This window comes from Orbicella franksi, chromosome 3 (genome assembly GCF_964199315.1).
Source record: "Orbicella franksi chromosome 3, jaOrbFran1.1, whole genome shotgun sequence".
In the NCBI taxonomy this organism is placed as follows: Eukaryota; Metazoa; Cnidaria; class Anthozoa; order Scleractinia; family Merulinidae; genus Orbicella; species Orbicella franksi.
Window position 1 is genome coordinate 9,811,470 of NC_138147.1, and position 27,768 is coordinate 9,839,237.

General features: G+C 37.3%; 4 protein-coding genes across 6 annotated transcripts; 3 read left to right on the forward strand and 1 right to left on the reverse strand.

Annotated features, from left to right (window-relative positions):
• The first annotated feature begins 92 nt into the window (after positions 1–92).
• Positions 93–7,750, forward strand: LOC145481174 (peroxisomal membrane protein PEX14-like). Of its 2 annotated transcripts, XR_014048593.1 has the most exons (13): positions 93–123; positions 208–255; positions 823–907; positions 1,212–1,270; positions 1,741–1,802; positions 2,721–2,814; positions 2,961–3,066; positions 3,413–3,438; positions 4,197–4,259; positions 4,665–4,753; positions 5,888–6,099; positions 6,659–7,269; positions 7,308–7,750. XR_014048593.1 is itself a non-coding variant. In XM_081459600.1 (12 exons), the coding sequence occupies exons 1-12, from the start codon at positions 112–114 to the stop codon at positions 7,015–7,017; spliced, it is 1,215 nt and encodes a 404-aa protein (XP_081315726.1). In that variant the 5' UTR covers positions 93–111; the 3' UTR covers positions 7,018–7,750. The 2 variants fall into 2 exon arrangements, 1 of the variants encoding a protein (XP_081315726.1); XM_081459600.1 differs by having other exon boundaries at positions 6,659–7,750.
• Positions 7,751–7,828: 78 nt separating this feature from the next.
• On the reverse strand, positions 7,829–20,924 carry LOC145481177 (uncharacterized). The gene is made up of 10 exons (XM_081459602.1): positions 20,697–20,924; positions 18,157–18,244; positions 17,285–17,398; positions 16,759–16,842; positions 16,094–16,222; positions 15,550–15,645; positions 11,604–11,758; positions 11,288–11,443; positions 10,252–10,378; positions 7,829–8,995 (listed from the first exon to the last, which is right to left on the reverse strand). The coding sequence occupies exons 1-10, from the start codon at positions 20,810–20,812 to the stop codon at positions 8,891–8,893; spliced, it is 1,170 nt and encodes a 389-aa protein (XP_081315728.1). The 5' UTR covers positions 20,813–20,924; the 3' UTR covers positions 7,829–8,890.
• On the forward strand, positions 11,741–15,509 carry LOC145481188 (uncharacterized). Its single transcript, XM_081459615.1, has 2 exons — positions 11,741–12,377; positions 13,535–15,509. Exons 1-2 carry the CDS (start codon positions 12,105–12,107, stop codon positions 14,150–14,152), a joined length of 891 nt encoding a protein of 296 aa, XP_081315741.1. The 5' UTR covers positions 11,741–12,104; the 3' UTR covers positions 14,153–15,509.
• Positions 20,925–21,145: 221 nt separating the features above from the next.
• Positions 21,146–27,167, forward strand: LOC145481163 (uncharacterized). 2 transcript variants are annotated; one of them, XM_081459586.1, is made up of 8 exons: positions 21,146–21,627; positions 22,610–22,671; positions 23,140–23,254; positions 23,599–23,643; positions 24,035–24,130; positions 24,531–24,782; positions 25,241–25,546; positions 25,952–27,167. In XM_081459586.1, exons 1-8 carry the CDS (start codon positions 21,246–21,248, stop codon positions 26,662–26,664), a joined length of 1,971 nt encoding a protein of 656 aa, XP_081315712.1. In that variant the 5' UTR covers positions 21,146–21,245; the 3' UTR covers positions 26,665–27,167. The 2 variants fall into 2 exon arrangements, with proteins under 2 accessions (XP_081315712.1, XP_081315713.1); XM_081459587.1 differs by lacking the exon at positions 21,146–21,627 and adding an exon at positions 21,631–22,519.
• Positions 27,168–27,768: the final 601 nt, after the last annotated feature.

The window sequence follows — 27,768 nt, forward strand, 5'->3', positions numbered from 1 at the left end:
CTGCGGATTCGGTTGAATATTACAAATGCTTTCATTGGTTGGCATTTTGCAGCTCAATCCAATGATTGCTTAGCTTTGAATGACACTTTGCATCGCTCAAAGAGAACCAATATGGCGTCTGAGGTTAGTCTGTGTTGTAATTCCTCCTTGTGAATTCTAACCTTATAATAATGACAAAATTTAAACTGTAATCGTTTTCTTGTTAAGCTTGATGACGCTGCCATGAAGAAAGAGAAAGAGATACGTCAGAAAAGAGTAAGAATTGTTTTTTTCTTTGGTGAATTATGTGTCTGTTTATGCTTGGATGGAAATTTGCGGAAAGTTTTTATCTCACGTTACACACTGTTTACGATTCATTTCAAAATTTCAATATCCCCCTCCTCGGGCAAGTCCCGGGCGTTTATTGGACATTTTGAATTTTCAGTTGGTCAAATTTCCGATCTTCCCATCTCCCTCTGCAAATGTCTCACCATAGAGGCATACTAGATACTCAAAGACCCTATTCCCGGGACGGGCGTAGCAAAAATGAATAATGGAAAAGATTTGCAATAAAAGATTACCCTCAAATACCGGCTTTGAATTTCTAGCTTCAGCAGGACATTGAGGCAACTTTTCCCACCCCTCCCCCAGCCCCCCTCCCCCCTCCCCCCTCCCCCGTCCCCCTTGCTCTCCTACCCCTCACACGTATATGGTGTCAAATTCCCCTCCCTAAAGCCAACCACAGACTCCATGGGGACATCAACTAGTCACATGTCAGGAGTATGTCCCAGAGAGATTTTGATGTTTCTATTTGATCGATACAGTATGCTATCTTTCCCATAGATTGACACTGCAGTCAAGTTTTTACAAAATCCAAAAGTACGGGAAACCCCCATGTCTCAAAGGAGAGCTTTCCTTGAGAAGAAAGGTATTAAATACATTAAACTTAATATATATAAGATTTATTTTGTTGTTGTGTTAAATAAATTGTCAGTTGTTTTGTTTGCTTGTTTGTTTGTTTGTTTTTCAAATGAGTGGAAAATGCTTCATTACATGAATTGTATATAAACTTAAATTTGCAGGTTAAAAGTTTTAATATATAAGCTTTGAAGTACCTGTCTTTATTATCATTCTCTTATTTTAGATCTCCCACACATATCAAAAATTTACTACCCAACTGTGTGGCAACACAATTTCAGTATCTTTTTCAACCTACATGTGTCTTGTTACAGGGCTGACAAAAGATGAAGTTGAGGAAGCCATCAGACTATCAGGAACAGCTGCAGATGAGGTGAAGATCATAAAAAATAAAAAACTTCAAGTAGTATTTAAAATTCCCCCTGTTTTAAACTTAAGCAGTAGAGCACTTTTTCTGTATTTACATAGCCTCATCTAAACACTTAGAGGGTTGGGAGAATTTGAGACAGTTATGCAAACCCAAGACGTAGTCAAGGGCTTGTGTAACTTTCGAGAATTCTCCCAACCCTCCGAGTGTTTAGATGAAACTATGTAAACACGGAAAGTGTTCTATTGCTTTTATAAAATAATCCTCAAAAATACACACATATCTAAAACGTCACAACCATGTTTACGTACTCTCATCTAAACACACCTATCGACCAATGAGAGTGTGCGTAGTAGCTCAGTTATTTTATAAGTTTTTTTCACAGTTTTCCAGTCTCTTAGCACTTGACATTCAAGCTTACAAGACAAAATTTTGTATATCTGTATAGACTAAACGTTGTTATTTTGCATTTTTAGACTTCGCCACCTATCAGCCCTCCAGTTCTCCCTCAGAGGGGAACAAGGGCTCCAACCTCAAGGTTGGTAAACAGAAAAGCTTGCTTGCATTAATTGTATTTTCAAGCAAACATTCATCGAGTAATGAGAGGAAAGAAATTCAAGATTAAATTATGTTGCTTGTAAAATGGCCAACTGAGTAACCAGGCCACAAAACTTGTTTATGCAGTGACTTATTTCTTCTGTGGGTCATCCAGCTGGGCTGCAGACTTCGACCATCTTTTACATTAAATGTAAACCACCCTTTTTTGCCCTAAGATGAAGAATAAGTAAAACAAACTGTAATTAAATAACCTTTTATTGATTAGGCCAAAAAGATCACTGTCTCAAAAGAGTAAATTAAAATGAAATGAGCTGAGTAAGGTAAAGGCATTGTCTACATTGAGCCAAGCAGCCCATCACACCAGAGCTGGAGCTTATACTGGTTTCTTCAGCATGAAGCAACTAGGACTATTCCTACTCCCCTGTGGACAGGCTGCTGGTCCATCACAGGGTTACCCCCAGCATTAAATTTGCCAGTACCCATTATTTTATAAAATACACCTGGGTGGAGAGGGGCACTGTGAGAGTAAAGTGTGTTGCCCAAGAACACAATGCAACGTCCCTACCCAGGGCTTGATTTACCCTGACCACTCGACCCAGAGTCAAGTGCACTAACCATGAGGACACTGTGCTGAGTCCCAAAAAATAGCTGAGTAGTCACATGTAAATTAACAACCTTTATCCCAGTTGTAAAACTCAATACAGAAAAAAAATCATTGATAAATAAAACAAGTAAATTTGGAGCATGCCATCTTTTCTGTTGGTAAAATGAATACCTTTTAGCCAGCAATGTACTACTTTCAGATAATTATACTTAATAGTAAGTTGAATAGAGTTCAATATTCAAAGTGTTTTTACCAGCTTATTTACTCATGATATTTGTAATATTATTTTGTCAGCTATGTCCCACCACCTCCAGTACCCTGGAGAAGTTATGTTGGAGCTGCCATCTTGGGAGGAGGGATTGGGTATTCTGTGGCTCATCTTTTTAAGGTACACACCTGTAGTCTATAACAAACTGATCACACTCAAGTACACTTACCCATGGGAATGAAAAATGGAAATCGCAATTCCATTATCAGTTGCAGTATTAATTTTATCGCGTGAGTAATTCAAGGATGGAACATATTCCTTTCCAGACATTCATTCTACCATACATTTATCACAAGAAGAGTGTAGAGGAGGAGAAACTGGACAAAATAGAAACAGCTGTGACAGAACTTCAAGGCAACATGGTGGACACAGGTAAGTTTCTCTTCTCAAAATCCAAAGTAGCTTTTTTGGTGTATTTGCCAGCATCCAGATTACATGCCTCTTTAATTTTGCTTCCAACGTAAAGGTCAGGAAGAATTGAGATTGTATTAAAGAACAGGCTTGTCATATCAAGTTAATAGCTTAGCTTATATACCTTTTTTTGTATATTTTTACTACAGCAAAGCTGTGTAAACTTTGAGTTCTACCTATCCAACATTGTATTTCAATGTCTAAATGTTTTATTTGTGTAAGTTCAATTGACGGCAATTGCGCAAAATTTAGGGTAGGCTTAATTAAATCTGACTAACTTTTTTTTTATTCTTTAATTCCATCCAAGTTCAAAAAAGGTTAGATTCTGTTCAGGTGAGTGATACCAGCCACAAAAGCATAAATAATGTTCTATAGAATTAATAAATAATTATTATGACTACCTTTTTTTTTAAGATCTTAAAATTAAAATGTGTTACAAAGACAGCTGTCAGAAGTTGAAACAAGTACTGTTAACAACTAAATAAATCAGTTTCTATGACAGTGCAACATTCAGTGGTATGGTTTACAAATGTACAGTCAAAAATATGATAACAAATTACTTACTGGTACACGCTTTCCTTTTCCTTAACAGTATGTTTGTCATGAAGATCATCTTGTCTTTAAATCCTAAGTCTATATATTTAAGACAGTAGAGTGTAAAATTCTATGGCAGAGGACTCAAGAACTTTTAAGATTAAGTTACTGAGAGCATGATGACAACCATATTAATGAGAAGAAGAGATGGCAAACCATCGATAGAGTATGTGGCTCGAGCAAAGATCAAATGGTCACTTATCAGCAGAATTTTTCAAACAGTTCACTCTCATCTTCAAGCCTGAAAACATAGTCCACAATTTCTCCCCAAATTGCCTTTTTAAAACTTATTATTATTCCATTTGCTTTCAAGCAAACATTTTGAGGTTTTTTGAATTAGGCATCCCTTAGATTCTTTGCTTCTGGAAATAAGACTTCACATCCTGCCAAGACAGGCCGCTATGTTTTTTGACTATGGGTTACATGTAAGGTATGATTTTCATGGGCAGCAACACATTCAATCTAATTTTTTTTTTTTCAATTTAAATTTGCTGTAGGGTCTTTTAGAACAACAACAAAGCAAGCTTCATAGTTTAGCTCTGGACCTAGCTTCAACTCAGGTAAAATGATCAATTTTCAGCGATCTCTAATGTCAGCAATTCAATTGATAGGATATTGCAGCTGTGATGTAACACCAAATTATTGATTGAAACCTTAAAGAGCAGTACATCAAATTGTACATTTCCCTGTGTAATATTGAAATTATTATTTAATATTATTTGTTTAAAATTAAAATAAGGTTTCAAGGGTTTAATTGATTATTCAGTCCACAGGTGGACATTTGTGTGAGCCAGTTTTAATTTTTACAATTAGTTTATTACAATGTCATGGTAAATTGGTCACATTTAGCCAGTTTGACATGTCATGCAATGTAGGTTAGTTTTGTTGGTATACATTTATTCTGGTTTGTACCAATATTTCCTTGCCAAACTGCCAAACAGTGATAAGGATCTGTTTTTCTACAGTCAAAGGTTGCATTGTTACCTTCAGAAAGTTACACTGTGGGTGATTTGAAAGGAGAGATACTCTCACTCAAAGGACTTCTTCTAAACAGGTAATTTAATACACCTTGTTTCTACATGTACTGCCATGTATTTAATAATTGTACATGTATTAGTAAGTAACAAGACTGTTTTTGCTACATGTACATATGAGTGAATAGTCAACAAGGAACAGCTGACTTGGGAATTGCTCATGAATGGAAAAGAAGGACAAGTAATCAAATTGTCTTTAGTTATTAGAAGACACTAAAGGATTGCAGTCCAAGCCGTACAATTGTGTGTATTTAAATCCAGAATAACTGTCCCTTTCAAAATCAACATGTGTGTGATCATATCCTATCAGCAATTGAAAGGCTCGGTGGAAAATGGGTGTTAATTAGTCATTTTTGGCTAAAACTGAACATTGCCAAAACAGCTCCAAATTTCACATGCAGGTTTGTTTAGTAGTGTTAAACAATGTCCTCTGTTTTGCTTCGTTTTCCAGGTATAATATATGCAAAAAAGTAAGTTTTTCTAGCAGCATCTTTTTGTTGACTGCCAAACAAAAGAAACATTTTGCATTTCGTTTCACTGAACAAATCAGTGAAGGTGATAATAGCTGCTAGTTGTTTGAGCCAACAAGCACTGGTCTTACCAATTCCACTTCAGCCATCATGGTAGAAAAAGCTAGAGTTGCTCTCGGCTGCACTTACAGCAACGCTTTGCTTGTGCTCTGTAGTTAGGGTGCACTTCTTTAGTATGAGGCTCACCCAGATCAGTGATCCAAGATCAGCCAGATAATGGTACATCAAAGACATCACTGCATCCATTCTGGGCAGTGATCCATCAGTTCCTCTGGCATACCATTATGTGAGTGATCTTGGCTCAATGGTCCTGGTACAGGTCATCCTAACAGAATTGTACACCCTAAGAGTTGGACTCTGGATCAAGATGTCTGGGTCTAGGCCTGAAAAGACTTGGCAAAAAGTGTTCTTAGCCAAGAATAAATAGGCACCAAAAAGTACTTTTTAGGATTTTTCACAGAATATCCTAAGTTATTGCTAGTAACAGAAGTCAGTGGTGCTCAGTGCCCTTGCTCCTACCAAACTTTTGAAAATAAAAGTGTTAAGCCATTAAGTCCCTGCTGCATATACTGTGAATAATCTAATTTTAATCAACTATTATTATAATAATTGTGATTTTTCCAGAAAGCAGTTTCCTTCTCCAATGGTAGGCTCCACCCCAGCTGCTCCCAGCATTCCAGCATGGCAATGTAATGTTACTGTAACTTCAACTGAACGAACAAGAACAACATCTTCCCTGACTGACTCTTCTGAAACACCTGGTGTAACAGAACCCTTAGACAGCAAAGAGCAATCCTCTAGCAAGGTGTTTTCCCTCGAGCATAGTAGCATGAACGGTGGGTCTGACTCCTGAGAGGTTTTGTTCAATATCCTATTATTATTCCAAACTATACTATAATGATCTTGGTGGCTTTTATTTAAATAGTCAGGCCTGTAGACTTCTTCAAATACTAGCCTTGTGTCGTGGAGAAATCAGTAAACGGTTTTCCTTTCCTTCAGCAACTTACTAAATATATATCTTCATGTGATGTTTAAACGTGCTACGTCACAGTTTACACATATTAAGTCTCAATTTTTCAAATTCATCGTTTGCAATCCGTGTTAATCTTCTCCATCCTTAGCCATCCTTAGCCATCCTTAGCCATCCTTAGCCATCCTTAGCCATCCTTAACTTGTTCCTTTATGGTTTATCATTATCTCTTTGGTGTTTTGCTATCTTATTAAACTGTTATCTTCAGGTTTCCTACCATTTAAAGGTAATTTTGTATGTGACCAAAATAACTCAAAATACTGTGACTGGGTTCCTTTAAGTTGCATTTCTTGTCTTAAAATGCACTTAACACCCTGACGATAGAGCCCCTTTAATGATTCAAAAATAATATGTTTTCACTACAGGCGATTTGCCCGAAGATTTTGAGCCCAGCATAAAAACACAAGACGCTGCAAGCTTGGAGGACAGTCCTGCTGAACAGAGTAGTACATCAAGCAGTGAAACAGATACTGCTAACACACCCAACACAGTTGTCCCAGCAAATGAGAGGAGTCTCAATGATGCCATGCTTAACAACACAAGTGTTGTAAGCTCGGACACCAGCCTCTCATCCATGTCTGATTTATCAGGAAGCACATCTTTCCATGACACCTCTATAGCTTTCTCTTCAACTTGCATCAAAGCTCCAACAGATATGACCTTGCCTTCTGATTCTACTCTTGAATTTGAAGGTGTGAATGATTCTGTAGCAAAGGTACAATAAGGAGTTGAGTTGTCAACAATTTTCATCATCTAGTACATAGTGAGTCCTGACAAGCAAAAAGGAACTTAAAATAGTTAACTATTTCAGGAGAGGCCGAGAAATGATTGTGACATTATCTTGTATTTAATAAAAAGAATTGTGAGGTTACATATTTCTTGAAAATGTTTCACAATGCAAAAAATCAGACCAAATTAAATCCCCTGACTATCAAAACAAAGATGAAATATTGTGGGTTACACTAGGTAACAGGTTGTATTGGGGAAGGGAAGGTTGATGTAAAGAAAACGAAGTCAGAAAAAGACAAGTTGAAGTGTATGCAGACCTTGTCAGTGTTTTAGCAGTGGTCCAGATTATTCACAGCCAACTAAATGATCTTAAATTCATTGACAAAAACAACTCAACACTCTCTTACTGTAACCTGCAGGTCAGTGATTTAAGGGCAGGGATTTCTCATATAAAAGATTTCTAGGACATGTATTATAAATGACAGGAACAGACAGCTCTCTTTATCATTAATAATATATAATAAATGTACGTACACTGTATCTGGTAAACTTACGTTTGTTCCATTTTAGATTTCAGTACTAAAAAGAACTTGTTTTGTAATATGAAACAAGTACGTGTAAACATTTCTGCATTCGTCTCTAACTTTGCCATAACCATATACTTGTTCACTGTATGAGGTTGTTATTTAGTAATCAGCTAAAATTAATAAAACATACTATTTTATACAGTATAGAATTTGCCTTTTAAGACTCAAGTTAGAAACAAACTCACTACAATTCATCACTAACAGTACTTGAACTCTTAATTGAACATATCATCACTTTTATTTCAAGTCTCATAACAAAAAGAGAAAAATTAACTGTACAGGTTGCCTATAAAAATCATGTACAGTTTTAAAATACCAGGTAATAATTTCTATCAAAACTCAAGCGTTATAAATGACATTTGGAAATAACTAGTTATTAATAATACACTAGCCCATTGGGATAGCAAGTAGATGAAATTCTCTTGCTGGATCCAAAATTTGCTCACCCATGATTATTGCTGATTACTTTGGCAACTTTTGCTTTTTTTATACCTTTCATCAAAACAATTGTGAGGTTACAATATTATAACACTTGTTTTATCTTTGAACACAGTTCTAACCGTTCCTTATAGACAGATAGATTGGTACATAATAACATTTATCTCAAATGACGATAAAACAGTAAACCCAAGAACAACATGCAGTATTTTAACATCAGTTCATTCTCAAGATCAGTGCTAGTAGAATTTTATCCACACCTTGAATTTAGACCATATCGAAAATAAATTAATTACCTTCAAGTCAATGAATAATATTATTTAGTATTCACCATCCCATGGACTATCACAAATCGTGCACTCTGATTGGCTGCTCAATCATGGTCTATTTGTGATAGACCATGGCACAGAAATTTTGCCGGTTTTGACAAGCTAAACTGCAAAAAAATTGTTGTTGAATCATTTTTTGTTTTATTTTTGCCCTAAAAGTTGGTGAATACTAAAACAATTAGACCACCCGGCCTCATGGACTACAAGTTAAATAGCCCATTCGGCCTACAGCCTCATGGGCTATTACTTGCAGTCCATTCATCCTCGTAGTCTAATTGTTAATTATCACAATATTTGAGAATCCATAACCCCAATCTAGATACTGCAGTATTTCACCGAAGAAATTTGCAGAAATATTCCCATTCAAAATAATAAAAAATACAGTTTTGACTGATATTGATTTCTTCTCCCAAATCTAATCTGCATAGCTGGACAAAACATTTTGTACAAAATTCAGAGTTATTTACACAAAGACAAATATTGTTATGTTAATGGAGTATTAACAGAAAAAAGTTCAGAGTCTTGCTAAATACACCACGCCATCTACAACGTAGGGTTCAACATCTGTATTTTGGGGCTCTAGACGAGGAACGGGTCCATTCAACAGGTCCTGAAATGCCTGAAACATAATGCTGGTGGTCAAACACTCTCACTGGCAAATGCATTATACAGTTACATGTACTCGAAGTGTACTGTATATATTAAAATTCTACCCTTACATAAGAGTCAGGGACTCCAAAAAGAAAAACAAATTGTTTAATTATAAAACTCATTCTTCACATCCTCAGTGTAAATTATTTCTTTTGTTTTAGTCCCCTGAGCCTTGGAGCCATTATGTTACAATTTTACTGTAACTGAATGAGGTAGTTGAGGCTATTAAAGAAGAAAATGTAATTCATGCAAGAGTATATGCAATATTCTGAACAATTTTGACATGCATTGCCTGTGCTGCCATCCTCACTACAAGTGCTCAATGGCAATAAATGCAATTAAGTGTTGGTTTCAATACAACAGCACTCTAGACCCTATACAAGAGGGCCATCATTGGAGTGCCACCTTGTTTTTGCTCAATCTGGCAGGCCTAATTTTTATGTTCTGTAAATATTGCATCTCATTTTTAGTTAGATAACCTACATTGTATGTACATGTAGGGTGATGTGAGGCTTTGGCTGGATGGTTGGAAGGGTCTTTCTCTACCAGCTTTTACCCTCCTCTCTCTTCTCTCATCTTCCCTCCCACTCTCTCTTAGAGAGCAGTCAGGTATTCAAGGGCTAAGCACAGGTATTCCAGAAAACAGCACTTGTGTAAATAGAAGGTATTACACGGTGGCGAGAAGATGTGAATTATATGTTTGTTTGGCAAGAACAATATCCCAAAGACTTTCGAGGAAGATCCAAAGATGTTTCGATCATACACCAAGGAATTTAAGTACATTTTAAGAGACAAACTTGATATCAGTGAAATCATTGATATCTTCACCAGTGAGGATATGGAAAATACGCCACCTGAGTCCTGGATGTGGTTTTATATAAATTTTACGAGTGGTGTATTTTCCAGTAAAACACTAGTGTCTATATTGTAAATAAATTATGTTGCACAGCTAAGCCCCCTTGTGTGACTAACATGTGACAATGCTCGAGATTCACAAAGACAATTAATGAATCAGTGCATGGTCAAAGGAACATTATGTCCTTGTAATAAACTCTATTGACGAGATGTACATGTAATACAGCAACAAATGTACAGATTACTATGGAAAATTGGTCGATTAACATGAAAACTATACAACACACTACATGTATGTAGCAATTCTTGCCAATACTCAAATTTTATTCTACAATTTATACACTGTACATGTCTTAATATGTAATGTACCTTGCATGCTGGTTCTTCAAGTTTATTTCCCCAGATGTAAAGAGCATGGAGGGAGCCATTGCTTCTCATGGCTTTGGCTACAGCACACAGACCTTCACTGGCTATGTTGTTACTACAGATGAGCAACCTGTGAAGGAAAACATGTAAGAGGTATTTCATTTTGTTAAAAATTTCATTATTAACAAAGATGCAAGCATTCATTCTAAATAAAATTTATTGTTGATAGATTCCAAGGTGTTTTGTGCTTTTTTGTTGTTGTTGTTGTTGTTATTTTTGTTGTTGTTGTTTTTGCTTTCTTCAGCCTGAGGTCCAGACACAAAGACTGAGTTAAAGTAAAGGTAAAGTCTGCATACAAGCCAAGTGGCCCATCAGGTCAGAGCTTATCGCAGTTTCTGTAGCATGAAGTGACTAGGAGTATTTCTACTCCGACCCCCTGGAAGGGATGCTAGTCCATTGCAGGGTTACCCCCAGCATTAAGTTTGCCGGTACCCATTTATACACCTGGATGGAGAGAGGCACTGTGAGAGTAAAGGATCGCCCAAGAACACAATGCAATGTCTCTGGCCGGGGCTCAAACCCAGACCACAGGACCCGGAGACAAGTTCATTAACCATGAGGCCACCGCACCTCCCAAGTTACAGTAATGATTGACGACTGAATTTAATTGCTGTTAGCTGGCTCAGTCTACACTGCATATAAGCTCTAATAGGGCTAGCATATTAAGGGCTCTGTGTCTTTCAATTCTATCTGTGATCACCTTGTAAATCAACAAATTAGACACCTGTTAAGTTGTCTGACATTGTTAATAGGTTGAAAATAACTCCTCAGTCTTGTCCAACAAACTGACCAACTGTTTGAAATATCACCATCTGACTGACTAACTGAGTGACCAACCTATTGAACAACTGACCAAATGGCAAAATTCCACCCACTGACTGTTGACTGGTAAATTGAACCTTACATGTACTAAATAAATTCATATAACTGACGGGTACACATAAATAATTGAACAAAACAAGAAAGGAAAGATCTTTACGATGTAAGGTTCGTGTTGTAAGCAGCCAATGCCTCAGCAAGTGCAACAGCTCCATCATCTTCAATTCTGTTGTACGACAAGTTTAATACTTCAAGAGGTGTATTACTCTTTAACAGGATCGCCAGCTGCTTAGCGCCATCTCTTGTAATGTTGTTGCTGTGTTTAAGACAAGACAAGACAAGTGTGATCAGCCTGTATTCCCATGTTAAGTTTCAATTCAGGGCAACCAGTCAATGGAATTTTTATGTTGAAGTCGGGTTTTAAAGAGAAGTTAATTTGACATTGATATCCACCTCTGAACACTTCAGATCATTACCTTTTTAAATCTAGGTGTGTTAGGGTCAAGTTATCCATAAGGTTCTCTGTCAGTCTGGCTGCACCAAAGTCTCTCAGGTCATAGTGTGCAAGGTGGATTTCTCGTAGTCTTACATTTACCTTCAACATTAAGGCCATGTGAACTGTGGGCTCTTCCTGGAAACCATCAATAAAGGAAATGAGCTAATAATACAATTTTAACCTTTTTAGTCCCAAATTGGGCTCAAAAAAACTTGTCAAGATGAATCCCAGCTTGGCCTTTTGTGGCTTATTCATTACTCATTGATGTCATCAATTATTCCAATGTATTCATTTCCCATCAATTACTCATGGATCACATAAAAAATATATATATAATTATGCTGTAATTAGCGGAGATAACGTCAGTAAGGGAAGCAAGGTTATTCTAAAGTATGGACCTGACGAGCTGGAAGCTGACGTGATTGGAGTAAAATTAACGGTATGTATGTTTGTCCACTTTTGACCATAGGCTTTTTATTTGATGTTTTTGCTAACTTGTCATGTTTGTTCTTACACAGATGATCGGTCAAAACTGGATGACCAGGGACAGGAATTCTTGAAGGAACCTGCAAATGCCCATCTGTTCCCAGTCTTGGAGGACCCAGAGATTCCAAAGCCAGAGCCAGAACCAGCGCCACAGCCAGAACCAGTGCCAGCCCCACAACCAGAGCCAGCGCCAAAGAAGAGAAAGAACTCAGCTAAAGCGGGAGGTGGCGATGCAGCTATCACGCGTAAAAAGAAGGAGCCAGAACTGGTATGAAACTTTGATATTATGATTAGAGTTCACTACTAACGATAAACTAAAACTGTATCAAAATCGATCCAACCATACCCAGCTATGCTTAACCTTTCTACTCAACGCTTCTACATGTACGCTCGTGTAACGAACAATCAATCACCACTAAAATGCTTGTTGTGACTTGAAATTGCGTGTGTGAATTAAAAAAGGATTCAAATTTTTCTTCGGGACTTAGAAACTAAGAAAAGAGTAAAAGGTGTGATAACTTTGTGATAACATTGTGAGCCACTTGAATGTAGTTTTTAACTCAAAAGATTGTTTGCAAGATTACCTTTCATGATCGCTATGAAAAACATGACGAAGGTTTTTTGAGTTATAAACGTTATGTTGGGTACTGGAAAAAAAATTGTGTGCAGTAAGAGACTAAGTTATGGTAGCGAACTAGCTTACACTCTATTTTTTATAAGAATGTGTTTTATAAGAATATGGAGGCTGAAATTTGTGAAATTTTAAGAATATTTTCACAGAACTTTCAAATTTTGCCGCTAACTAAAATAACAAAGCTGATGTCTGCGATCAACGAGTTATCTGTTTCCATTTGTCTCAGCACGCTGAGAACGAAAACAAATCTCGTAAGAGGTGATTTTGGTTAGCCTGTGAATACAGACGGATTTTGGTAGGATATTTAACAATTATTCCATGAAACCGCGTTGGATATGAAGTGATAAATAACCAACGAGCGCGTAGCGCGAGTTGGTTATGATCACTTCATATCCAACAAGGTCGAATGGAATAATTGTTTTAGTATATTCTTAATCGGGTTTTTGCCGCCGATTTTTATTTCAACAATTTTACAGAGCGGAAAATTTTTAAACTTGGCGCACTGTTTTCCATATAAGGTAAAACTCCGACTAATGGCTCATAGTCGGAGTTTTTGAGCCAATCAGAGAGCTAGAAATGCAATAGTCGGAGCTGAGAATATACTAATTAAAATTATTCAGAGTTATGAGCATTATGATGGTGAAAACAAAATGCAAATTGGACAACGTTGAGTTATTCCCCAAACTATATTCAGAGAAAAGAAATTGGAAAACTCATGGCTGAATGCAATAAAAATGAAAGTTGCATTCATTACTCTTTTATTCTAAAATTTTCTTCTCTCCAATTTACAGGCCACTGTTGTTTCCCTATACAAGCCACCGCAAGCTAATCCACCCCATCTGAGAGCTGTAGAGCCAGATTCACCAGCACCGATGCCGGCAGCGTCTCTGCAACCCATAGTTAGACTGTCTTCACGGATTGCAACAGTGGCATCCAGCCCTTTGCAGCGAGTGTCCCAAGTTAGACCAGTCCAACGAAGTTTGTTCGCAGCATTACCGGACAACCAGCCAGAAGTCCTTGGTTATCTAAAACAAATCTGTGAGCGCCAGAAACAGCTCGCCGAACAGCAGCAGCAGACGCAAGAACACCTTGATACGTTCATTGCAGTCCCTTCCGGGTCCCCCGAACTGCTCAACGTGCCAGTCCTGCCTACATTTACTTCCTCTGTACCAGTTACTCCAGTTACTCCAGTTCCACCAGTACCGACGCTGTCTGTCCCAGATCCTGATTCTCCGACTGCATCTCCATCGAATCTCCAACTCAGCCTGCTGACGACGACGTCATATTTCAATTACAGTTGCGGTCAACTTCGGAAAGGAACTTCGCCACTCAGCTGCTACGGCATATGTTCACACCAAGTGAACTTGCGGGGTGCAATGTTCGGGGAGTCGGGGGCAAGCTTCCCTTAAATACTGAGAAAATTATTAAGATTAAGGACATTGTTTTTAGGTTTTTCCCAGCCTCCTTATCACAGATCATGATCTGTGTCAAATGTAACCAGAGATATCATTTTTTCAACTAGAATCTTCAGAACGCTAATTCAGACAATAAACATTTCGCAAACGACTTACCGACACGTGCCGAAACACAGATCTTTACTTGTAAGAACATAAAGTTCACGTGTTAAAATAGGGAGTTCAAGTGACTGTTTCAATTTTCTTCCCATTTTTAGTAGCTTAAGATCAAGCAAGTGTTAATAAACAGTAGTTTGTCGGTGAATTTGCGAAGTGATCCAAATATGATAGCTTTTATTGATCGGCATGACGTTTTCACAATAAGCAAATTTCGCTTTGAAGCCATTTTCATTCCCAAGGGATATAATGTCCTTTGTTTGACTAACAATGCTTCACATAAAGAAACTTATGGGAATGCATAACAAAGAGACATACGCACATATATGTGCACGTATTGACATACGCGTATACGCAAAATACGTTAGTATGATATGCGTATGCGTAGTTCACTTATATCTGAGCTGCACTGTATAACGATTTTCCAGCATGAAGAATGTGTGTTAAAGGATTCATTGCTTGATAAAGAAGCATCTAAACTCTAACGCGAATTCTGTCGTTTTAATAGTGGCGGTGGTGGTGTTCAATCAATGCCAGTTGTTGGTTACAGTAAATGAAAAGTTTTTTTAAGAAAAATGTCTTACTGGAAATTTATCTCAGACTGTTCCATTTGACTTCGCTCCCAAAATCTCCAGAATTTTGACCTGAATGGTTCACTTTTCAGAAACTCACCAACATCCATATTTTCTGGAAACTTTTGCAGGATATTTCCTAACACTTATAATTTGTCCCCATTTCAAATTTTATGAATTTTTGGTTGAATGGAAAATGCCCATATAGCGCTTGTAATATACAACTTTTGTTTTCATACAATGTAATTTTGGTGATTTAAAGGCTCAATAGCTTTTGACAACAATTCAATTACTCATTTATCATCAGCCATAATCAATGACTAATCAGCTAATATTACCTGTTAATTACCCATTGATTACTCATTGATGTCATCATTTAGTTACATCTGGAAATAGGCAACAATTACAACTTGGGGTAACCCTGCTATTGATTAACATTCTATCCAGGGGAGAAGTAGAAATATTCCCAATTGCTTCATTCTATGGAAACCAGAGCTAAGTTTAAGTACTGGCATGATGTGCCACTAAACTCAAAAGCAGACTTTGCCTACTGCCTTTACCTATACTGTCCTGTGATAGGTTTTTCATTTCCATGGCCCTGCATGGTTATATATACATGATCATGAGGTAGCCACACTAGTTATCAAAGGTGAAATGACTTACCTGACGAGTAAAGAGTTTTGGTCTGTTTAGATTCACTGATTTTAATGTGTTGTTAACATTTAGAACTGTGGCCATGGCAATAATACTTTCTGTTTCCTGCAAAACCAAAAGATGAACAAGAATTTTAAATTACATGACTATGGTAAGAAAAGTGTCAAAGTTAAATCTGACATCCTTTAAAGGGTTTTTGTCAGTTCCAGTGTTGTGTCATGACAAAATCTTCAGGCATTTTAATTTGTGGTGTATTCAAGTCTCTTAACCCAATAATCAACCAATGATCTGCTTTCACTTAGATCCCCAGATGTCCTTCAGTATTTTCATTAGCAAGAGAGCAATTGGTTTGCACAGGCAGGCAAAACCTTTTTAATTGAATTTCTTTAAAAGAAAAACTTTTCTCTACATGGTCAAGCCAGGCAGGCAAAATCATCCTCACAGCCAGTCAGTTTGCCCGGTGCCCAGCCTTTCATGAAACTCCTGCAGTCCTTGGCAATCCACTCAACCTATAAGATGGCCACTTTACATGTAGAAGGCACATGTACATTACCTGGTCAGTTTCAGCAAGGTCAAGCTCTTCTAACATGGTATTAACTTGTAAAGCTCCCGCTATTGCCATTCCACCTTTGGTCTTTATTTTGTTTCCATTGAGCCTCAATTTGGCGAGTGTCTCATTTACCTGGGATAAACAAAATCAATGTACAGTTGAATCTTACATGTAAATCAGTTGCATAAGTATTAACCTATGATACCAGTGTTATAGAAATTATGCAGAAGAGCAGTCAATATTTTCAACACCATAAGACCATTTCTTGTTAACTTCATATTCAACAAAGGTTTCTGACCAATTTGAGTCCTTGTAAAGTATTTTCTACACATTGTTTGACTTGCTAGCTTATATACATTCTAATATCAATTCAGCATGAAGCAAGCAGGAAATATTGTTATTTGTAAATATTGACTTGTACAATGTATCTTACAGTAGGACACTTTAGAGTTCCCAATGCCGCTGAATGAAGTTACAAATATAGGTCTCCAGGAAAGCACTTAAGCCTGAGATATTCAACAATGCACAGAGTTGTACAAGTACATAAATAGTTCATGTTCTCACTGCTGTTTACATTGATTTTTTTTTTTTTTCCTTCAGATTGAGATCACCACTGTACAGATGGGTCTTATATCCCTGTAACATCTAGAGTAAGTGGTCGTCATTACCTGCAATCCTTTTGCAATTGCCTCCCCTCCAGCAGACCCAATATCATTGTAACTTAACACCAACCACTGAAGACAAACTGTCTCCTGTAGCAAAAAAATATGAAGGGTTAACTCCAAACAAGTCAACAAAACAACAAACATTCAGGGACAAACATGTATGTAGCATTTTACAGTGGAGGAGGGCAGTACCAGGTCAGAAAATGGAACTAAACTGGCATTCTCCGAGTCAAAATGTTAAACACTTCTTGTGTCTTATGGGGGACACTTCAGAACCCCCTTGAGTATTCCCCTTGAGTATTCTGAGTGAGAATTGGGCACCCTTAGGGCTGCCACTCTCCCCCCCCCCCCCCCCCCCAATATGGCCTGGTACTGGGTTTAAGGCCTATTAAAGACTGAAGCAACTTAGTTGGCCCTTTTAAAGTTTGTTCTCAACTCTGACACATTGAATTACACACAAAATGTGAAATCAATGGGTGAAGTGTATGGGTCACACCCAACTCAACATCTGCTTTTGGTTTACAGATACCTGAAGTAGTTGACCTAGCAGCTTGGCACCATCATCTCCAATTGTATTGTATCCTAGATCCAGTCCAATGACAAACGTGTTGCTCCTTAATGTTTTGTACAATATATCAGCATCCTACATATGAATTAAATGAAAATGAGTTTTGATTGAACTATTTTACTTTAATGATATCAGTGGAGGTACAGAGGCTTTCTAAGTACATCAAACTCTATGCTGTGTACTCCATGTTTGAGCTGGTGTATGGCTGGATACTTGTAAGCTAAGAATAATGATTCAAGTGAGTTTCAGATGACATTCAACATGTTTGAGGAAAATCCTTGTTCCTAAGTCAATGTATCATTTAGAAAGCCAAAGAAATTTGCAAAGCGTGAGTGTCGGGAATGAGTTGGGCACTTGTCAAGTTTGTTCTTGTTTATAAATGTACTACTCAATAATATTGCATGTTCCCTGACCCTGACCCTGTCTGACCTTTTATTACTCTCACTGTGTCTCTCCACTTTGTAGTTTCTACAAATTGGTTAAATCATGGTCAACAAAACTTACTTTCCTTTCTGAAGATAAATTTGTGTGTGTTTGTTTCAATTGAATATAATTATATTATAATTACAATAAATCTCTTAATGATTCAGGAACTAAGTTGAAACCATAGGCATGTAATTTCAATTGATAAAAAGACAGGTGATAGAACAAAGATCATCCTTTAAATCTTGGCATTGATTTATTTCCCACGAAGTTCTTATAATTATCGTTCAATTATTTATTTATACATTTATTTGTATTTCTTGGATAAAGCCTGGATATTGCTCTTTAATATTGTATGTGACTGTGAAAAGAATTCTCAAAACCAACAAAAGGAACTGCTAGGAATATACCTCATCAGTCAGTCTTCTCCTGTACATTTCATTGCGTTCATTCCGTTTGTTACCATGTAAATGCAAGTCAAACTCTATAATTGGCTCCCTGTTGACAAATTAAGAGACACATATAAGGGGCTATACAGGTCACACTACATGAAAAATGACATCAAGCTACTTCATGGAAGACACATCTTGAAAAAATTGGCTAGTAACTTTTTCAAGTTTGTTGTTCATTAGTCCATCCAAATCTGTATCTGCCGTACACATACGTGACTATAAATGTATGCATCCTTTCATATTCTTTTACAAATATTTTGGTTTTCTTCTGCCTTAAAAAGTATTACTTTTAGTTTCTGTTACTTAGCTCTTATTAACCGAGCAGGAGGTCTGTATGGGAGAATCTTGACCGAGGTAGTGAGTACAGACCGAACACAGTGAGGTCTGTACACGCGACCAAGGTCAAGATTCTTCCATACAGACCAACTTAGCTCCGTTAATAAGATGTTTATTATATGGCAAAGAAGAAAACTTTAATTCGTGTAATGCAACTGGTTGCTCGTGAATGGTGATGAGCTTAACTCAAACCTGCCGAAATTTGCTTGTCCTCTTTACTTTTTTTTTTTTTTTTGTCATCAGGCTCTTTGGCACTTCCATAAATGATTGAGAAGAATAAAAGAAAACAGTGAACATTTTTGTTTTTCAGTTTGCTACTTTTTCAACGCAAAATAAACTGGTCTAGATGCCGGTCTATTTGGGAAAATCTAGACCGTGGTCAATATCGATTTCAGCCAATCAAATTTGTGAATTCAGTAGTTCCCAGTCCTTGTGAGACACAGCCATATAATAAATACACTGTACATGTATAGCTCCCCTGGACTCCCATATAAAAAGGATGGGGTGCTCGTTGAAAATTTTAAAAAGAACCCCTAAGAGGTACCAAGGTCCTGTTTTGTGGGCGTGGCTTGAAATTTTGTTCACCCCTAAGAGGTATCAATTCTAAAACAACACATTTATCTTTGGTCATATTTTTTAGGCCCAATACTCTAAAAGGTAGAACTGCAAAAGTTCCTGCTGTGGACCTTTTGAGGCTGTCAACCCTAAAAGGTACCAAAACCACATTTTTAAACCCCTAAAAGGTACAACAAGTACCCCCCTTTTTATATGGCAGTCCCCCCCCCCCCCAGGGTACAACCAAGCTTACTCGATCTTCAAATCAAATGAAACCCTACGCATGACCAAGGTTATTACATTCTGTTCTTGGGAAAGACACTTCTCTCTCAGTCCCCAACTAGGTGTATAAATGGGTTCAAGTGAATTAAGTGCCAGGGGGGGGTAACTGATGGACTAGCATCCCATCCAGGGGGGAGGGGGATATTCCTAGTCTCTTACTGCTACGGAATCCAGCAAACGTTATGCTGCTATGCATTTAAGATTATATCAAAAATAAAATAGGTAATTTTTATGTTAACCTTCATGATAAAAACAAAATTATTTTACATAACTAAAATCACCAACCATCATTACAACAATACAGGGATTAACTATATCGATTATTCCTGCATTCAACATGTCAACAGTTTTTGCTTTTAATTAACACAGTCTCCATTCCCTTTTGCAAGATGTGGATGAAACTTAATTTCTTGTGTTTATGTTAGCTGTTACATTTATTGTTTTAGGACAACCCACTGATTGATCTACAGGTACATGTATTTATGAACAGTCTACACAATGTAATTTGTCTGTTTAAAGTACTTCAATTCCATGGCTTCCAAAACCTTTCTACACTTATCCCATGGAATAAACCATGCATTACAGAAGAACTAGATGACAAGCTATAAATGAATCTGTACGGACTCTTACTTTTGAAGGAGAGATTAAATTTCCACCCTCACACATTAGGGCAGAAAGCATCTCTTGAAAAAAAAAAAAGAAAGAAATGAAATCTTACTCTGTCAACCAAGTTATGGATTTCAAGGTTGAATGCTTTGCATATGCATTCAAAACTATTGAGTCAATATAAATATACTGTATATTGGAGTTTAATTGTATTATCAGAAAACAAAGGTTATGTCGGTGGAAAATTGAATTCATTTAATCAAGCTAGCTATTGATCCAAAATTTGACCCTTGAGAAATCTAAGCCTTTCAACCTCTGTAAACAATGTTGTGGTTTCCAAGCAACCAAAACGACAAATGATGTGTTTTTTGTTTTTTATAACGCCTTTCATGTGTGTGTTTCCTGGATTTCTGCATTATTAATAGTTACCTTTGGAAACGTCAATATTCATTTGCTACGGAAGAGAGACGCGATTCATGTGCTAATGTTTCATAATTGTCAACGATGTCTCGTGCGATGTCTGCTTGCCGTATTTCCTTCCAAACTTACAAGATTCAGAAGATTATATTTGATATCTTCCTTGATTAGCCTCTATTTCTTCCTTTCCCTTACGTAGACCAAGAATTATCCGAACCAAAAATTATTATAAAACTATGGCTGATGGTAAAAGCAATGAAGCGAAAGAGATTAAGCTTATATAAGTTAAGTTTACAACTCACAGAAAACTGTCGTCCACTGCTGAATTCAACACAGCTAAGATCTCCACATCGGCCTCTCTTCCCAGATCAGCGCATACTTTAAGGTAATCTTCCTTAGTAGCGGTAGCGTCGCTCATCGTTGCTGCTTGTAGAAAAGGGATATATGATCAGATTTGCAGCTATATTTTGTATTTTTTTTTTCTGCCTTCAAGAGTTCACAAAATTATTCGCGCCATCCGCGGCCATTTTGAATGCGTTGCTAAGCAATGATGCCTCGTTTGTATTTCAGAAACTTTGGCAATAACCTATATTTTGATTGGCTGTACTGATAGTTTCAACCTTCAAACCAATCACATTATTTATAAGAAAGAAAAAGGTAAATATTTACTCGTTGCCACGACAACATGTAGCAACTCGTGTTTTGTCTCCAAGACTGCTCTTGTCTTGGGTTAATGAAGCCCTACTTATAATGCGTGCTTTGCCTCAGATAGGAAGTTATTGATTTATCGCAATCTTCATCGTGAGTACATGCCTATATAATTTTAACCCCTAAGAAATTGCGTTTAAAACATGACGATTAGAGCTGAAGAAGAGCAAGAGACGAAAGTGCACGCGGCTGCTCGGTTGAATAATGTCAGGTTGCTTCGAGCTGCCCTTCGTGAAGGATTATTAGGTATTGACGCAGTGGGAATAGGTGGCTGGACAGCCTTACACCAGGCAGCTTCTTGCGGCTATCTAGAGATCACGATCGCCCTTCTGGAAAATGGGGCAAACCCGAATATCCAAGATGGTCAAAAATGCACGCCCATTCATCTTGCTTCTAGAAATGGTCATTTAGAAGTTGTAAGAAGTCTGTGTCGCAATGGAGCGCGCTTGGATTTGAGAAACGCTGAAGGAAGAACGCCACAGGATTGTGGCAACGAGGAGTGTAGGACATTTCTTGAGAGGCAACGTGAGTGAGAGATTCTTAATACAGTCTTAGCCACTGAAATGAAACAGTTCGATGCATATTTTGGGTATTCGTATAAATCAAAGGGAGTTAATATTTGTAGTAGCATGAGATTTTAAGATACGTCGCTCTGAGACATTAAAAACTGGTTAATTGTGAAGGAAAAGGATATCCAGCGAGCAAATAGATAACTTTTTGTTTGCTATTTGCTATTTTGAGAATTCAGTGCAATATTTTTAATTCGAGCACGTACGGTCAATCGCGTTTTGTCAGAGCGAAGGAAAACCGATTTGATGTTACTTTTAACTTTGCGTAATTTTCCAGAAAAAGGGACTCGTATGTGAAAGGGTAATTATGATAATTCAAAGCTAGGGAACTGTTTAGTAACAACTGTAATTTATATATGAGGTGCGTGAATTTTCAAACATGTTAGAAAAAGCATCAATTTCATGGTTATGGCTTGTTAGAAATGAACAGTTATTATTATTAGAAGAAGAAGTTGACCAGCACGATTTCCATTGTGAATTGGCCTTGGAACCATGTGGTGATAAACATGTAACTTGCCAAAGTCTTTCAATACTGATAGTTAGATGAAAGAATGTTATCAGATGAGCGAGTAAGTGTGTACTCTATTTTGGGAATTTTGTAAAATTTCACGATATTGTCGTCTAATTGAAACGGAGTCCAACATTTGTTCTTGCGTATTCGACAAACATGGCTGGAATCGCGTGGACGAGTGCGCGCTAAGCTTCGCCATTACTGTTCTTTGTCACTGTAGTGTACACAAAGGAACGAGGTTCTTCACCGGTTATTTATCCAACATGAACATTCCCACGAAGTGCGTTTCGTCATTACATGTTTACCATTGCTCTCTGTGTATATTTGTTCGGATGGGGTAACGCGCTCAATATGAAGTTAAAATAGGGAGACTGTATTTTGTGCTTATTAGCTTAGCTTAATCTTTGTGTTTTATTGTGTTCTGTAGGAACTAGAGAAGTGATCAAATTAAGTCCCTCGCCCGTTGAAGGCGACCATTCTCTTCGAAAGGTAAGCTGGTTTACCGTCCTAAAATCACTGCGAGTAATTCTCATTGAAAAGTCACGCAAACAGTATCAAATTATCACTGCTGTGTACGTTTGATTTAAAGTATCACATTTTAGTGTTTTTATTTGTTATTTAAGCCTACTCCCAAACTGGAAATACATGTGTATAAAGAACTGGGCAAATGTTATAATACACACTTGAACCAGTAGGATTTAGCTCAGAGTTGGAATATGGCAGCATTTTTTTTTTATTTGAACAGTACTTTAATATGACGTGATTCCTGGCTGTGATATTCCTATATTGTGCTTTGTATTTCACTGTGAGAAGGAATGTCTTCTTCAAAACAAAACTTGCAAAACTACTGATGTTAAACTCCTCGCAACCTTCAGACCACAAAGGTATTCTATGGTGTATATGAATTGTCTTCTAGTAGACACCAAACTGACTTAATTGAGTGTTTCTAAATTCAAGATTTATGGTCCCAAGTCAAGCCAAAGTCCAGTTTTAAAGAAAGTTAGGCAGTCATCACCACAGTGGTCAGAAAGCTCACAAAGTTCACACGAAAGCATGTCGTCAACCAGTTCAGGTATGTTTTCAGTTACTGTAATTTTTTCTTGGGTTAAATGCATCATTTAATTTGCTTTTCAAAGTATTTAGAAATACTTTGGGTTGGGGTATTTAGAAATACTTTGGGACTAGACACAAGGAAATAATAATTATTACATGTTGAACTGATTAATATGCAAAAAGGAAAGGTGGATGTGCTATCTGAATATTTTTAGAACTCCTTTTAAATTATCAAACAATATTATATTTTAATAAGGTATTTTTAAGGAACACCAATAGAAGCTATGCAGGATAATCCTTTGTATTTATCTCTTGTTCAAGCATATTATATTATGGTTGACGTCAATGATATCTTATTTTTAGATTCCAGTGAAAGCTTTTCTGGGTCATCAAATGTTTATCATCCAGGTAAGCTTTTTAAATATTAGACATTTTAAACCAGACAGAGTGATCCTGGTCACCCCATTTGTGTTTAAATAACCATGTAGGAAACAAGATGATCGTACAGAAACAATTCAAGACAACTTAGATGAAGAGATGGCAAAGTAGTTGTCAGTACTGTATTCACTAGTTGGAAATTAAGAAGTTTGTAGCTGAAGATTTGGAATATTTATTGGCTCTGTCAGCTTCACAGACCCTTGAACTATATAATTTCTTTTTAATACTATCTGATGCAGTGAAGGTTCACTTCATATAAATCAGCTAGTGACCATTCGTAAATCATTTTTAGATATCTTCATCAAAATCCCTTGTCTCCTAGTGAAATTAAGACTGATAAGTGTTTGTTGAATTTTTTCAGGTCCTGGAGAAATAAGGGTATCATTTGATTATAATCGCAGCAGGCAGTCACTTCTTATTTACGTGGGGGAGATAAAAGATGTAAAACTTCCTGCAGGTACTGAAACCTTGTTTTCCCTTACTGCACTATGCCACAATCTTTCCAAAGAATATATTAAGGTAATTTGAAGAAGACTCCATTTTGTCTTAAAATCATGAACCATAGGAATTAAGTCTGCATGGTTGTATTGGTGTTGGAATTGTATTGTATTAGAAAAAAGTTGTGTTAGTGTATTATTTTTTATCAAAAGTGCTATTATGATATTTCTCTTTGCTAGCTCAAGGCTGTCCTAATTGTGTTTCACCTATAGAGTTGTAGAAACACAGCTATTGTGAGCTCCAGGTGTTTCAGGGTATTTTCAAAATTGTCAGTACTGAACACTGCAAAAGCTGAGAGGTGAATTAAAGATGCCTGTAGACATAATTAAATCAATATATAATGATCCTTTACTTTCTAGATCACAACATGTCACATGTCTATGTAAAGGGCTACCTCATCCCCGACAGAAACAAGTCCACAAAACGCAAGACGGCTTTGCACAAACTGCAGCGCATTGATCCAAAACAAAGTTTAAATGACAGCGTAACTAGCTGGAATAGTGAAGAGGCTGAGCATGAGAAACCTCGAGAAAGAAGAATGAGTCAAAGATTAGTGTCTACATTGAAAAGAGGAACCCGCTCATCCCAGAAGAAAAAGGGACAAGATCATGGTAAGAATTAATGAAGCTAATAATTCTCCCTATTCAGGTATCTGCTTATTATTTGAATGGCTGGCACTGTAGTGAGATTTTGCTTTAATATCAGGTGGAAATAAACACCATTTTAAACAAGATCTTAGGTTGGTTAGTTATTGATTGTTATTTTTATTAAAAATTTTACTCTGATACATATGCAAGTCTAAGACCTTTTAAAGAAGTCCATGACATAATATTTGGGGTGAAATGATACAAGGCTATGAACTAGAAAAGAAAAATAATTGTAAGAAAACTGAAAGTTTCAACCAACTGCATCATGACAATAAAATGACAATAGGTCAAAAACATTCGGTCATTGATGGCAATAAGAGTTGAAAATGTTCTGATTCATAATAATTTTTGTGTTGGTGGTGATACAGATCAAAAGATTAAAAGTACAATTGTTAATTAGGCAGTGTTATTTCTATTAACAGCACTACAAAACCTTGTTCCTGTTTACCGCATATCCACATTGTATGGAGAGTACTTTCGTTATGACGCAGTCGACCTGAGAAAGGTGAATGTGGAGAGGTCCACTGTTCTGTTAACAGTATGCGGTCGCAATCGCGTCACAACCCAAGGACAGCCTATCGCATGCCTGTCCCTACCTCTTGCCGAGTATGCCAAAATGAACTCAGCCGAATGGTACCCCCTGAAGTATCAAATTTTGTTGCCCAGTGGCTATGACGTCGCAGAAGATATGCAGTCAATGAGTGGAAGTAAATCATGGGAGGAAAAAGGTATGTACAAGGGATGCTCTGCGTTGACTACGTTGAAATGTTCTAAAATTTGCTCTTTCTACCTTGAATTCCTTGCTAATAAAAAAATTACTACAATTGACACACTTCATCAAAGCCTAGACCTGCTAAACTAAAAGCAAATGTTTGTTTCGACCTTTGGTACTAGGAATTCCTGCTCTTTTCGCGCAACTCAAGTTTCAGAATTGCTGACAGTTTTCTCATTTCCAGCTCTGGTTATTTACGTTCTGGGGTTTGGTTTTGCTATATTGGTGGGTTAGTGAATCATTACATAGCATTGTATTTTTAATTGATACTCATTGCCTTCCGTTTCTTCCAATAAGCCTGGCTAAAAACCAGTTCTTTCAGAATTCCTCTCTTACCATTGTGTTTGGTGTTTCTTGTTAGGGGGAAGGTGTACTGGACGAAGCCTGGCGTGGAATGGGCCCACAATGTCTATGTCAATGCCTAATATAGATTTTGCTGCGTCATCGGCAACGTCACAGAGGCCTCAACGTGTTAGCCTGGGAGCGGAGCGTGGATTTCCTGCAGACGGTTCCAAGATGTACAAGAAACACAGTGGAGCGGAGAAGATGTCGAGAAAGGAGTTCAACAACGTGCAAGGCAAAGGAAATTACAGATACAGGAAAAGTGGCTCAAGACAAGAATATGAAGACGAAGAAACTGTTGTAGACAGTTTTGGCGTAGATGTTGGGGAGCGCAGTGCAACAATACCAGGAGCTGGTCGTGCCGGAAGCGATTTCAACAGAACCTTTAGGGAACAAAACAGAGACATTGCTGAACTCCCCAGGAATAGAATGCATGGTGGAAGGAGAAGCACAGCAAGTAACATGAACTTAAATGACTATGAACGTGCAAATGGCATAACGGAAGTAATCAGCTTAGAAGATGAAGGACCCAGTTCAAGACCGGAATTGGAGCATCGATCATCATTCGCTGGCTCACTGAAATACAGTCGAGCTTTCCAGCAAAACGCCTCTGCAGCGCGGAGGCGAGACATGTCGGATGACTTGGACGTGGAAGACTTTGAGGATGCTACTGACACTCCATTTGCTGTTAGTAAATTTCACGGCCGCAAAAATGGAATCGTATGTAATTAGCCATTCTTTGTGTTAAGTTCCCAACTCAGAAGTAAGAGTACTTATTCATAAATTAAAACTGCATTGTCACATACATGTATACATTTATATAGGAGCATTGTTAACTGAGAAAGATCTAAATTGTTTCTGTTAACCTGATTTTTAATACTTAACATCTACAGTGTGAGCGATAAAAAGTAGTGTTCGGTCATTCCAACTGTTTTGTAAGAAAGTCGTGTGTTATGCTGTTTGATTGTTCACAAATAAGTTTCCCACTTTTTTAACAATTGCGGAAGTGTTGGCAGCAATTCATTAGTTTTTTTAATGCAGGTAATTTATAGGATTAATTTATTACAATTTTGTTCAAAACGGAGATTATTTGAATATCAAGAGAATTAAAGTTAAGGTTGTTTCTTCAATCTTAGATAATTTAGGACCCTTTGTTTGGGGGTTTGTGTAACTTCAACTTGTAAAAGTTCATTTCACATGTAAGGATTGTTTGCAAATAAAGATTGCTTAATCAACCTGTTGCGACTCTTGTATCGTGGGAAGCGCGAAAAAGAAACCAAATCTCGAGAAATTGGTTTTGTCAGAAATAAGACAGTTCCACGTTGGGAAGTGATGCTTTAATCCAGGCCCCAGTTGTTCGAAGACTGGATAGCGCCACGCACCGGCCGGCTAAATCCAGTGGACAAGTGTTTCCAAAACAAACCACACTACAGTCGAACTGGAACCTCGATTATCCGTACCTCCATTACCCGGACGTTTTCTGTAGTCCCAATTTTGTCATGAATATTTACTTGTCATGATCACGATCCGTAGCAATATTCTTTTTAAAACTATAGCAATGAAAAGTGCAGTCAAAAGCTAGTTTGTTTTGCTTTTAAAGATTAAAAGCAGCGTTCGCACGCACGTACGCGTCGTAACTAATGAAGAACACTCGAATTAGTTTTGATTGACTCAGAGTTGAGTGGTTCAAAATGTACAGTAGACCATATTGTTTTCCAATATATTTTCAATTATCCGGAACCTTCGTTATCCGGGCTATTTCGTCTAGTCTCAGCGAGTCCGGATAATCGAGGTTCGACTGTATCCAAGGGATAGTGATTTATTCGGTGGATAGCG